The sequence below is a fragment of the Anguilla anguilla genome, chromosome 2 (assembly GCF_013347855.1).
Source record: "Anguilla anguilla isolate fAngAng1 chromosome 2, fAngAng1.pri, whole genome shotgun sequence".
Taxonomy (NCBI): Eukaryota; Metazoa; Chordata; class Actinopteri; order Anguilliformes; family Anguillidae; genus Anguilla; species Anguilla anguilla.
This window is the reverse complement of record NC_049202.1, coordinates 71,538,159-71,550,674: the sequence shown is the minus strand read 5'-3', so window position 1 is coordinate 71,550,674 and position 12,516 is coordinate 71,538,159. Positions and strand designations below refer to the sequence as shown.

At 48.7% G+C, this 12,516-nt stretch overlaps 1 protein-coding gene across 1 annotated transcript; it reads left to right on the top strand.

The window, feature by feature from the left end:
* Positions 1-649: 649 nt before the first annotated feature.
* On the top strand, positions 650-5,775 carry LOC118219623 (neuronal pentraxin-1-like). Its single transcript, XM_035402947.1, has 5 exons — positions 650-1,192; positions 1,655-1,862; positions 2,957-3,201; positions 3,663-3,842; positions 4,499-5,775. Exons 1-5 carry the CDS (start codon positions 758-760, stop codon positions 4,718-4,720), a joined length of 1,290 nt encoding a protein of 429 aa, XP_035258838.1. The 5' UTR covers positions 650-757; the 3' UTR covers positions 4,721-5,775.
* Positions 5,776-12,516: the final 6,741 nt, after the last annotated feature.

The window sequence follows — 12,516 nt, the reverse complement described above, 5'->3', positions numbered from 1 at the left end:
AGCGGTTACAGTGTTTTTAAAGCAAAGCCGTCTTACTATGAATACTATGAATGCTGTCTCTTATGATGACAAGAATCATGTATTTGTTCATTGATAGAAAGGTAGAATGAAAAACAGTAGGTGTAAAGATTTTATTACACGGGTTTTCATATAAAGATGAATGAACATCTTAGATTTAAGGCTCTACCTCCGCAGCATAGCACTTCGACAGAACTAATCTTTATTATGAGTTTATTACACAGGGTTTCATATTTATTACACGGAAATCAGTGACATTCAGAAATATACTGTATGTGAAAAAAACTAAAGATGACGATTTATTTTTTCGATTGGACAACAATTTTACCTTAAAATAAAAGGTTTAGGGGTCTAAACCCCTAAACCTTTTATTTTACCCAGGGTCTTAAACTATAGACGTCACACTTACGGATTATTTCACGGTGATAAAAACGTTGCAACACGGCAGGAAAAAAAAGAGCTTTTAAGTATCACGAAACTTCCGTTGTTGTTGAGCTAGATTCAGCGTGCAGCCTTTCATCCACCTTAACAAGAAGGGAGGCGGGGACTGAGCTGAAAAACTAGGAATCCACCCTGTGATGCGGCGAACCTGCGCTGCACCGCGCGAGCTCTATATAAAGCAGGCGCGCGCAATGTGCTCCACACAGCTTCACTGGACAGCTCCGGAGTGCTGAAATCCAACGCTAGAACGGCTCCAACGATACCTTTTTAGTTTACAAAAGCCAAACACGGGAACGCGATGGAGGGGATCTCACGGAAACTTTTTCTACTCTCTTTCTTACTTCTGGAAGGGTCTACCCAAGATTTCGGACAGACCCAGTTTATTTGTACGTCCGTGCCCAAGGATATGGACTTATGCACGGCCACTTTGCAAAACAGCGGACCAGGGGACGACTTGAAGACGACGGTCATGCAGCTGAGGGAGACCGTGCTCCAGCAAAAGGAAACCATCATGAACCAAAAAGAAACAATCAGAGAACTGACTTCAAAGTTGGCTAGATGCGAGGGCCAGAGTATCCCCGAGCCCGGGGACTCACGAGCTGGGGGCAGGAGAAAAGAAGCGGGTTCCAAAAACACCATGGGGGATGTATCAAGGGGTCCATTGGATAGGCCTACAATCGTACAACTGGAACAGACTTTAGAGACACTTAAACAGAGGCTTGAAAACCTGGAGGTAGGTGTATTTTTTGTCCTACGTTGTGTAAAATTGAATGGCAGTATATTCACAATAGCAGGACTGCATCCGAAATGGCGCACAGTGAAATGTGATTTTCTAATGTTTAATAACGCTCAGTATTAAAAAAAAAATTCTAGTTACACGGGAAAGTGTTTTCCTTCAGCTGTATTCAACTTCGCCACTAATGTTGGCTCCTTGATATCATCACCTTCAGAAAAGCTTTTCCGCTGCAGTAATATGATTACTTTCATCCCCGTGAAACCCCCGTCATAAAGAATCATCTTCTGAAAATGTAGTTACTTGATGCAGATAGTCTCTAAGACCACAGGGAAATAAGCTCTAAATTAGTTAATCTGTCTTTAGCCTCAAAGTGTTCTAGCACGTGTAAGAGTGTGCACTTACTGAGTACCAACCCTTTAAAATCGAGTAACCTTTTCGACCGTTCTTGGTCCCGTACAGCAATTCAGTAGAACCAACAATTCAGCTCAGACGAATAGCCTGAAAGACCTTCTCCAGAACAAAATTGACGACATGGAGAAGCAGGTTCTGTCCCGGGTCAATACTTTGGAGGAGAGTAAACCCGGTCAGAGGAATGAGACCGACCAGCGCGGCAGAGTGGAATCGACCCTCACCTCACTGCACCACAGAATCAACGACTTGGAGAAAGGTAAAAGAGACGATTTCCAACGCGTCTGCATTGTGTTATTTCGTTTCGAACCATAACACAAAAACGAACGTGATTATGTTTGCGATCTTAACGGCTTAAGTGTGTACAAGTCTTGCACCGTTTACATTCTTCCTGTTCCTTTTTTAATAGCTTATTCGATACAAAACAAACGAAGAGATACAACTGAATCTAAACCGCACGCCGGATTGCCCCAAAAGTGTCGCAGCGAACACTGTACGGCTAGGGCGGGGGATAGAGACCTGCATTGCTTTGCATATCCCGTTCCACATTAACGCATTTATGGCATGCTGGAATGCTTCACATAAAAAACGAACTGTCGTAACCAACTCTAGGCTAAATGTTAGTTTTTCATTCAAGTTCTACCTGTATTATTACATACATGGCAATGTACATAAAACCCCTGCATAGCGGCTTCTCCCTTATCCCAAGCTTCTAGTTGCTCAAACTTCATCAAGAAACCTAACGATGGCCGCCGCATCTAGCCAAATTATCGGACGCGTTTAGAATATCGATTGTGCGATGCGCCGCTCGTTACAACAGGCACCAGCATGTTGTAAAACGAAAGGAGATTTGAGGGAGAGAGAGAGAGAGTGTGTGTGTGTGTGAGAGAGAGAGGGGGGGGGGGGGGTGCCGCAGAAAGCGTAGGATCGAATTGTGTACAGAATTTGCTCTTTTATCAGAGAACGTTGTCTGAATTTATCGCGTCAACCTATATCCCTTAGATACGATCGGCAGCACACCTAGTGCAAACCTGTGAACAAATAGCATCTGATTTCTCATTAAACCCCCCCCCCCCCCCCCCCCCATGGAATGGACAGTGGCCTTCGTATACACGAATTCACGAAACAGTTTTTTCTAATACCTTGTGCAACGGTCAACTACATTGTGTTGTTTCACTCACCAAATTTCCCTTCATCAGGATAAATTTGATTTCACTTAGTGGGAAAATCAAACAATTCTAATGAGTTCGAAAGGGCTTGATTGAGGTACACTGTAGGGAGTGTCGCAAATCACATCACAGTTTTTTTTCCCTCTCTCGACATAACACGATGTGTTCTTTTTTGTTGTTGTAGGCCAGAAAGACAACAGACCCTTGGACAAGTTTCAACTGACCTTCCCTTTGCGAACGAATTACATGTTTGCCAAAGTGAAGAAGAGCCTGCCGGAGATGTACGCCTTCACAGTGTGCATGTGGATCAAGTCCAATGCGTCTCCGGGCGTGGGCACCCCTTTCTCATACGCCGTTCCGGCGCAGGCCAACGAGCTGGTGCTCATCGAGTGGGGAAACAACCCGATGGAGATACTCATCAATGATAAGGTAGAAAATCTGAAGACGCCACTGAAGGCAACGTCATAACAAGGTCATGGCACAATGACGATGGATGTTCTCACATTTACACAAACGGGCTTACGGTGAAGCCGTGATATCGCAGTCAAGGGGCTCACTAAAGATAATCTGCGTAATGATTCAACCGACGTAGTGGTGCACAGAATGAAACAGGTCGAAATCGCACTCTCGTTTCGAGTCGGCAGTAAATAGTGTTTAAAAGGCGAGCAGCTTACGCGTTGATATCTTTTGCAAAGTCAAAACGCCGAGATGATGTACATCTTATCTTTGAAGTGTGGTGCTTTTACTGAGGCATATGAATGGTAGCCTGTTGCTATTAATCTGTAATTACGCCCACTTTATGAAAATTGTAGAACACTATCTGAAAGGATCTACGGTGCTGCTGGCCTACGTTAGAGGTAACCGAACTATTTATGTTTTCCCGACCACAGATGGCAAAATTGCCCTTCCTTATTAACGACGGGAAATGGCATCACATCTGCGTCACGTGGACCACACGCGACGGGGTGTGGGAAGCTTTCCAAGACGGAGTGATGAGGGGAAATGGAGAGAACCTCGCGCCATACCACCCAATCAAACCCCACGGTGTCCTCGTGCTGGGACAAGAACAGGTGAGATGTTTTTGTTTTTGTTTCTGTTTCAACTTTTAGTTTTGTATCAGCTTAAAATCACCTTTATATGCTGTAGTAGACCTACATATTGACCGGTGTCGATTGAATTTGAAATGTATTGAGGAATGTGGCCAACACAATATAAATAAAAAAACAACCATTTTTGCGCATGCGCTTGAGCATTCCAAATGACTGACATCTCGGGGTGCGCAATGCAGCCATCGGGTCCTCAAGATCGGAATATGCTGCTAATTATTTTACAATTAGAAATGCATTAAACGCCGTGTCACTGTTGCATTGTCTCAATCATTAATTAAGGTAATAAAGCAACACTAGTCTTATGTCGAGTGAGAACCAAACTGCCAATTTGGCCTCAGTTACACGCCCACGTTCACACGACAGGCGCTATAAATTACAACCCCGCGAGTGGGCTGCTTTGTAATATTTGCCTGAAAAAATGCAAAGATTTACCCTTGGAATTTGATGTGAAAATGAACCATTTACGTCTCCCATATTGAAACGATGAAAAAAATGTGCACCTATTTCATCATTGTAGTGTAAATCTCCTCTGAAAATTACTGGAATATTGCGCACAATGAATTCCACCACCGTCATTCTAAACGTGGTTACATCTATTTCTCGTTTCGTTTCTACAGGACACGTTGGGAGGAGGTTTTGATGCGACGCAAGCTTTTGTCGGTGAGCTGGCGAATTTCAATATGTGGGATAAGAAGCTTACGTCCGGAGAGATTTATAGCTTGGCCACGTGCAGCAACAAAGCGCAGGTGGGCAACGTCTTCGCGTGGTCGGAGACCAGCATCGAGGTATACGGCGGAGCCACCAAATGGACATTCGAGCCGTGCCGTCAGCTCAACTGAACTGCATAACCGCAAAGAAAAAAATAATAATAAAAATAAAAAGCCAAGCAGAAATGCGTATTTCCAAGCCTCTGTCGGTCTAGTCTTCATTTTACTGTTGATTTAAAAAGAAAAAAAAAAGAAAAAAACCGAGATGTTTATTTAAGATTTAGCGCAAAACCGGGGTTTCTATAAATATTTAAATATTATGTGCAAAACACGACAATGTTTTGGTCTTGGTTTTTTTTTCCCCTTTCATTTGTCTTGGAAACTTCGGTGGGACAGTGCTGATTTTGATTCCTTTTTAAATCGGACTTTAATTTGCAAGCGCAATGTCTGACTGACTGGAACGTCCAGCTCCTCCGTGTATACGGAGCTGCAGCTTGGCGACCGAAGCCTTACATGGGACAGCAATTATTGCAACACAACCTGGATTTACGTCACTTCCCTCAGAAATCGGGGGTCAGGCAACTGTCCTGGCACTCGTCTTTGACCAATCCAAGGACATTTGTAAATCGAGTTTAATTCTTGCCCCAACCCCCCCCCCCCCCCCCCAGAAAAAAAAACTTCCCTTTCCTGGAACTTGCACTGTGACTGACAAGTGAATCAGAAATTACATGGAATGTAGAAGACAACGAGAGAGAGAGAGAGACAGAGAGATTAATTTATTGTTATCATTATTTGCTTCGTGTTTCTGTAAGAATGTTGTTAATTGCCAACATGTTACAAGCCTGGGTGCCTTGGGCTGGTGCAAAGATTCAGCACATTCGTTATAATTTGCTTATTGTTTGTACTTATTTATTTTGGAAGCAAATTCTTCTTCTATTAAGTGTATTTAATAGCTATTTGTTAACGGACATGATGTGTTTTTGGCAGGTGTTTGTATTCTGTATTAGGAATGTTATCTGTACAGTAACAGCATGAAAGGTAAATGCTGCGACAGCATCGATGAACTCTGCTTTTACTATCCCTCTGGGTTGGGGTTTTTTACTGTATTGTTATATGCTCAAAGCATGGCAACACTGAAAGATTAAAAAAAGATTTAATTTTTGTAATAAAATTGTGATATATAATAACCAGATCGCATTCCTGACATCCTGGGATGAGTGCGCATATAGCGATGCCTGTGAGTGAGTGAGTGAGTGAGAGAGAGAGAGAGAGAGAGAGAGAGAGGTTGAGAATGTGTGTGAGAGAGAAGAAGTAGGAGTGAAAGAGTGAGAGGAGAGGCAGAGATATTTATGGGGGTTACAGGGGAAGGTGTTCCAATTTGTTCAAGGTGCAGTGTGAAGTACATAACAGCTCAAACCAGAGTGGGCCTTTTATGTTTTTACTTCCTCTAATTATTTGAGAAATCGTTCACAATTGCCATCGAGACAGATGCAATGATGCAATTCAGTTTGCTTGAATTTACAACCCAGTGGTTTACTCGAAAAGGTCTGAAACACATAACAAAACAAAAAAAAAAACGATATTATGTTTTATTGTAGATAAAGACTAAAGACCCAGAGAACTGGTGCATGGTGGCAGACGGTATCGGCGACTAGCCTTTGACTTTGTGCGGAAGCCACCGGGGTTCTTTCCAGCTCAAAACGAACCCGTTGAATTTCAGTGCTGTGCGCCTGTCTTGCTTGCACGGGGGAAAGCAATCTACAGTGGCACTGATCCAGATCTGATGGAATGCGTTCGCAGCTGTGATTCTGAGAGTGCATGTGTGTACTGGGACTGTTTATTTGCATTAGACGGTTGAAAAAAAAAACAAAAAAAAAAACAAGGTTGCTGCGAGCAGAGGCCGCACTTTGCGATTCTAGTAACGTGGGGCCGAGGAGGCTGCCGCTGCAGTGCGAACGGAACTCGGGGAGAAAACGCACGGTCATTTTCAGGCCCAGTCATCACGACATTCGATAACTCCTGGAGGAATTTCAGTAACACAGCATTAAAACATCCCCTGTCCTTTTTTACACTGGTGTGTTGGCTCTGATTCGCTACGCAGTAGCGGGCTCCTTCCCAAATCACCTGGCTAGCCCACGGCCTCCAATATGGACGGCCCAGGATGTTACAAAAAAGGATCTGAGTCTCGAAGAAACTCGAGCACCCAGTCCCTGTGCACAATCAATTACTGTTATTTAGGGGGGGAAACAAATGTGAGCCTCTCACAAACGCTTAAAAGGTGTGGTTGGACAGAGTGGAACTGAAGTTCAGCGGTTCAAGGAAGGGGGGGGGGGACAGCAATAGTGGCTGCGCCGGCAACTCGATCCTTAAACGCTGCAGCGAGGGCTTCTGGGAAGGAGGCGTGGCCCCGCACCGCAGCATGACATGAAACCCGTCATCAGCTCTGAATACATCTGCAGCACCCGCGACCCAGACTCCCCCCCGCCCCCCCCCCCTGGTGTCAGGGAGCAGCCCGTCACTTCCTGGGGTCCGAATGGGCTGTCAGAATGTCCCGAGACGCCGGCTTCCTGCTCGAGTCACCTCACGCTTCCTTTGATTAAAAGGTGAGGCCTCTTTGCAGCAGTCACTGAGCCCTGGGCGCCGCAACGCTCAGGGAATAGTGGAGCTCATCTCTGCGTTAGCGCCAAAGCTCTAAACGCCGTGTGTTTCAGAAACGAAAACAGCACAGCAGTCACAATAGAGTGGTGTGGTGGGGGGGGTGAGGGGGAGGGGGGTGGGGGCCGTACATCCACACATAAACCCCCATTTCACACGACAGGGCGGTGGGTTTTGAAGGATTTGTCAATGACGGTACGCCACGTCATAATCTCTCCACGACAACTTACTACGCACACAGTAACTCCCCGCTTGGCTGATGCCCCCGCTGCAGAGGGTTCCCGCGGCTCAGCCATGCATTAGGGACGGCGTCTGCTGGCGGACACTTAAGAGCTAAAACGTTATCCGCTTGAAAAACAGAACAATCCGTTTGAAAACGGACTCGAGAAGATCGCTTTGAGACTTACCGAAACGACCTCTCCGAAGCGTACAAGTTGGGAATCTCGTCTTATTCCACAACATGGACCTGAGGAGACACGCAAACCGTCCTGTACGCAAGCAGACATGTAACCAGACACAAATAACATGTCAACAGAGGGTCTGACCTGGGACGGGGGGGCGGGTGGGGGGGGGGGGGAGGCAGGGGATCGACCTTGCTATTTGCGTCAGACAGATCATTTACACCAGTGCTTTCCTTGAGTGGGGGGGGATTCTGGGTTATTCATGATACCACCCCAGCCCCGAGGCGAGGCGTTATCGAAACATCAATAATTTTTCTTGGTGCAAACCTGTTTACCATAAAACCAGAGCCATTACCGGATCCCGAAATCGGACACCGAAGGTGTGGAGTTACCCGGATCGTTCACTTCCGCCCCTTCTTGAAAGGGATCATATGTGAGCCAAAAATAGAAGCCATTTATAGCCTTACCCAGGCCCCCCTGGTGACGTGCTTCCTGTATCCTGTTCTCTTTAAGATGTTCATATTCAGAGGGGTGAATGGGTGGCTCCACTACACGCAGTAGTCTGGGAAATGTCATCCTGTTGTGAATATGATGATGAAGAGTCTCTAGGTGCCAGAGAGAGCCAGGGAGAATGAAATTCTTCAGTTTTTATATGCAACAGTACACAATACCTTTAACCGTGGATGTGGAACGTTTTTAAACAAATGGGAATGGGAAAATGTTTTGAACCAATTTGCTCCTTCCTTTTCTTTTGGGGTCACACACATGACTGAAATCCTCTGTGCTCTGCTCATTTTGCAATTCCCAACAAGAAGGGAAGGCAGGTTTTCTGGAATGGCAAAGTATTATAAAAAAATACATATAATATTTTTCCTCCACTTCCCTCAATCATTGATCTAGTGTAAGAAATATATGAATGTGATATCTGGAGGGTTCCATAGTTCTTCCCCACAGTTCAAGCTGTGATGAGTAGCTGCGCTCTGCAGCACATGCAGTGGAGGACTGAAGTGATCCTCCGGCCCACTGCGGCCTGTGCCATCCTGTGGAACATTCCCGCTGTGCCATCCTGTGGAACATTCCCGCCGTGCCATCCTGTGGAACATTCCCACTGTGCCATCCTGTGGAACATTCCCGCTGTGCCATCCTGTGGAACATTCCCCCGTGCCATCATGTGGAACATTCCCGCTGTGCCATCCTGTGGAATATTCCCACTGTGCCATCCTGTGGCACATTCCCACTGTGCCATCCTGTGGAACATTCCCGCTGTGCCATCCTGTGGAACATTCCCGCTGTGCCATCCAATGGAACATTCCCGCTGTGCCATCCTGTGGAACATTCCCCCTGTGCCATCCTGTGGAACATTCCCCCCGTGCCATCCTGTGGAACATTCCCCCCGTGCCATCCTATGGAACATTCCCGCTGTGCCATCCTGGGGAACATTCCCCCCGTGCCATCCTATGGAACATTCCCGCTGTGCCATCCTGGGGAACATTCCCCCCGTGCCATCCTATGGAACATTCCCGCTGTGCCATCCTGGGGAACATTCCCCCCGTGCCATCCTATGGAACATTCCCGCTGTGCCATCCTGGGGAACATTCCCGCTGTGCCATCCTGTGGAACATTATTGCCGTGCCATCCTGTGGAACATTCCCGCTGTGCCATCCTGTGGAACATTCCCGCTGTGCCATCCTGTGGAATATTCCCGCTGTGCCATCCTGTGGAATATTCCCGCTGTGCCATCCTGTGGAACATTCCCACTGTGCCATCCTGGGGAACATTCCCGCTGTGCCATCCTGTGGAATATTCCCCGCATGCCATCCTGTGGCACATTCCCACTGTGCCATCCTGTAGAATATTCCCGTTGTGCCATCCTGTGGCACATTCCCACTGTGCCATCCTGTAGAATATTCCCGCTGTGCCATCCTGGGGAAGATTCCCCCTGTGCCATCCTGTGGAACATTCCCGCTGTGCCATCCTGTGGAACATTCCCCCTGTGCCATCCTGTGGAATATTCCCGCTGTCCCATCCTGTGGAACATTCCCGCTGTGCCATCCTGGGGAACATTCCCGCTGTGCCATCCTGTGGAATATTCCCGCTGTGCCATCCTGGGGAACATTCCCACTGTGCCATCCTGTGGAATATTCCCGCTGTGCCATCCTCGTGGAACATTCCCGCTGTGCCATCCTGGGGAACATTCCCACTGTGCCATTCTGTGGAACATTCCCCCCGTGCCATCCTGTGGAACATTCCCCCCGTGCCATCCTGTGGAACATTCCCGCTGTGCCATCCTGTGGAACATTCCCGCTGTGCCATCCTGTGGCACATTCCCACTGTGCTATCCTGTGGAACATTCCCCCTCTGCCATCCTGTGGAACATTCCTGCTGTGCCATCCTGTGGAACATTCCCCCCGTGCCATCCTGGGGAACATTCCCACTGTGCCATCCTGTGGAACATTCCCCCCTGTGCCATCCTGTGGAACATTCCCCCCGTGCCATGCTGTGGAACATTCCCCCTGTGCCATCCTCTGGAACATTCCCGCTGTGCCATCCTGTGGAATATTCCCCCTGTGCCATCCTGTGGAACATTCCCCCCTGTGCCATCCTGTGGAACATTCCCGCTGTGCCATCCTGTGGAACATTCCCGCTGTGCCATCCTGTGGAACATTCCCGCTGTGCCATCCTGTGGAACATTCCCGCTGTGCCATCCTGTGGAACATTCCCCCCGTGCCATCCTGTGGAACATTCCCGCTGTGCCATCCAGTGGAACATTCCCCCCGTGCCATCCTGTGGAACATTCCCCCGTGCCATCCTGTGGAACATTCCCCCCGTGCCATGCTGTGGGACATTCCCCCCGTGCCATCCTGTGGAATATTCCCGCTGTGCCATCCTGTGGAACACTCCCCCCGTGCCATGCTGTGGAACATTCCCGCTAACTCCGTCTCCTCTGCAGGTGAGCTTTCTTTCATTATCCTTCTGCAACACGGCAGCCCTCGCGAGCTGTGACACAGCGCCGAGTCTGAATACGGAGCAGAGAGCTAGAACCCGGGCCCTTTTTCATCATAGGGAGAAAAGCCTGCCCCCCCCCCCCATCCACTCCCCCCCCCCCCTCCAGCAGAGCGTTGTCCCAGCGGCAGCGAGCGCGGCGCTCGTGGCGTTTAATGAGGGGGGGGGTGGGGGAGGGGTGGAGGGGGGGGGGGTGGGGGTACTTCCAGGTGGATTCTGGGAGGATAATGAGCCTGCAGGCCCACAGAGAGGGGCTGATACGCTCCACAGCTGGAGCTAGCGCAGGTGACTCAGGGCTGACGTTAGCGTATGGCTCTGTGGATAGGGTCTGCCGCTTTTGACCGATCCCCCCCCCCCCCCCCCCCCCAAACAGCAGAACAGCATCCGTTCTCCCGTCTCCCAAATTTCACTCCTTTCTGAAAAGATTATTTAGCAGCCTTTCAAACAGCCACAGGCTCTGGTTACTGAATGCTAAATAGCGCTGCTCGTTGCTACCAGCCCCCCGGTCATGGACTTCAGCCCTGTACCCACACGTACTGCAAAAGGACACTGACCTTGACCGTGACCTTGCTGCAGTCTGTATGCGTGTGTGTGAGTCCCAGACCTGGGTCAAATACGTATTTGTTTTGGATTCAAATACTTTTCTACGCTTTACTGATCTTGTCTGGTGTATTGGAACCAATGAAATACTCTCAAAAAAGTGCAAACCCTGCCTTCTGGTCATATCGGCGTGCTCAATTAATCACACCAGGCAGGATCAATAGAGCACAGAAAAGTATTTGAATGCAAAACAAACACATATTTGACCCAGGTCTGATACTCACACACATGCATACACACTGCAGCAAGGTTATGGTCAAGGTCATTGTCCTTTTGTAGTATCTGTCGGTATCGATCAAGTACGTATTTGACCCAGGCCTGGTAAGTATTTTGGGTTTTCTGGCCTATCCGGGTTGTCGATCGGGGGGGGGGGGGGGGGGGGGGGGGGTGGGGCCTAGTCCCGCTGGTGCCCTGAGCGGGCCGCAACGCGGTCTCCGTGGCGAGTCGCCGGGGCTGCGGGCCGCCCCCGAGGCCAGGACGACGCCGCGGTGGAAAGCCGCGCGCTTCCAAACACTTCCATCGGCCCTGAATCATTGATGAGGGCCAGCACACCCATGTACTTTCCCATTGGTGGCCAATGAAAAATGCATGACTTAAAGTGCATCAACAGGAAGTCAAAGTGGGGGTGTGGGAAGGGAAGGGAAGGGGTCGGGAGAGGGTGCGGGGGCAGGGGCGGGGGCAGGGACGGGGGGGGGGGGGGAGGTGGAGCGGCGCGAGCGAATCATATAGAAGCCCTGTTTGATGTGGGTCATGGTCTGTACATAGCAGGATGTTCGGGGGCAGTGGGGAGAGAGAGATGAGGTTCTGGGGAGAAAAAACCAGTGAATGTGCGAGAGGAGGGCAGGATTTCATGGTATAATGAGAGGCAGTGTAGCACTGACAAGCACGCGCTGCACAGACAGGCAGCATGCCTCGGCCGAACCAAAGCGCCCTGCCTTGGGGAGCGCCACATTCACGTTTAATACCACGGGCGTGAAGAGATAATTGGAATGAAGAGCACAGGGCCTGCCTGAGAAATGCAAATTTTTAAGAAACTGAGCTGAAGAGTTCAGAGGTCAAAGGTCAGGAGGCACTGCAGCTCCAGAACACTTAACACGTTTTCACTCGGAAAGGGGCAGAGTTCTTCCGGCAAATATGCGTGTGTTTATCACAAGGCCAGAAGAGGCCCGAGCTATTTGTATTCTTTAAGGTCATTCTGCAGTCACTTTGATTGCGTTTTCCTTGGCTACCACAGGCAAATTTGCTCCTTTGCTTACATTTTTCAGTTAA

Excerpts from the sequence above, each read along its gene's own strand:
- LOC118219623 (XM_035402947.1), top strand. The coding sequence starts at position 758 with ATGGAGGGGATCTCACGGAAACTTTTTCTACTCTCTTTCTTACTTCTG. Across the intron at positions 3,202-3,662 it reads AGATACTCATCAATGATAAG|ATGGCAAAATTGCCCTTCCT; the intron begins GTAGAAAATCTG and ends TCCCGACCACAG. Across the intron at positions 3,843-4,498 it reads TCGTGCTGGGACAAGAACAG|GACACGTTGGGAGGAGGTTT; the intron begins GTGAGATGTTTT and ends TCGTTTCTACAG.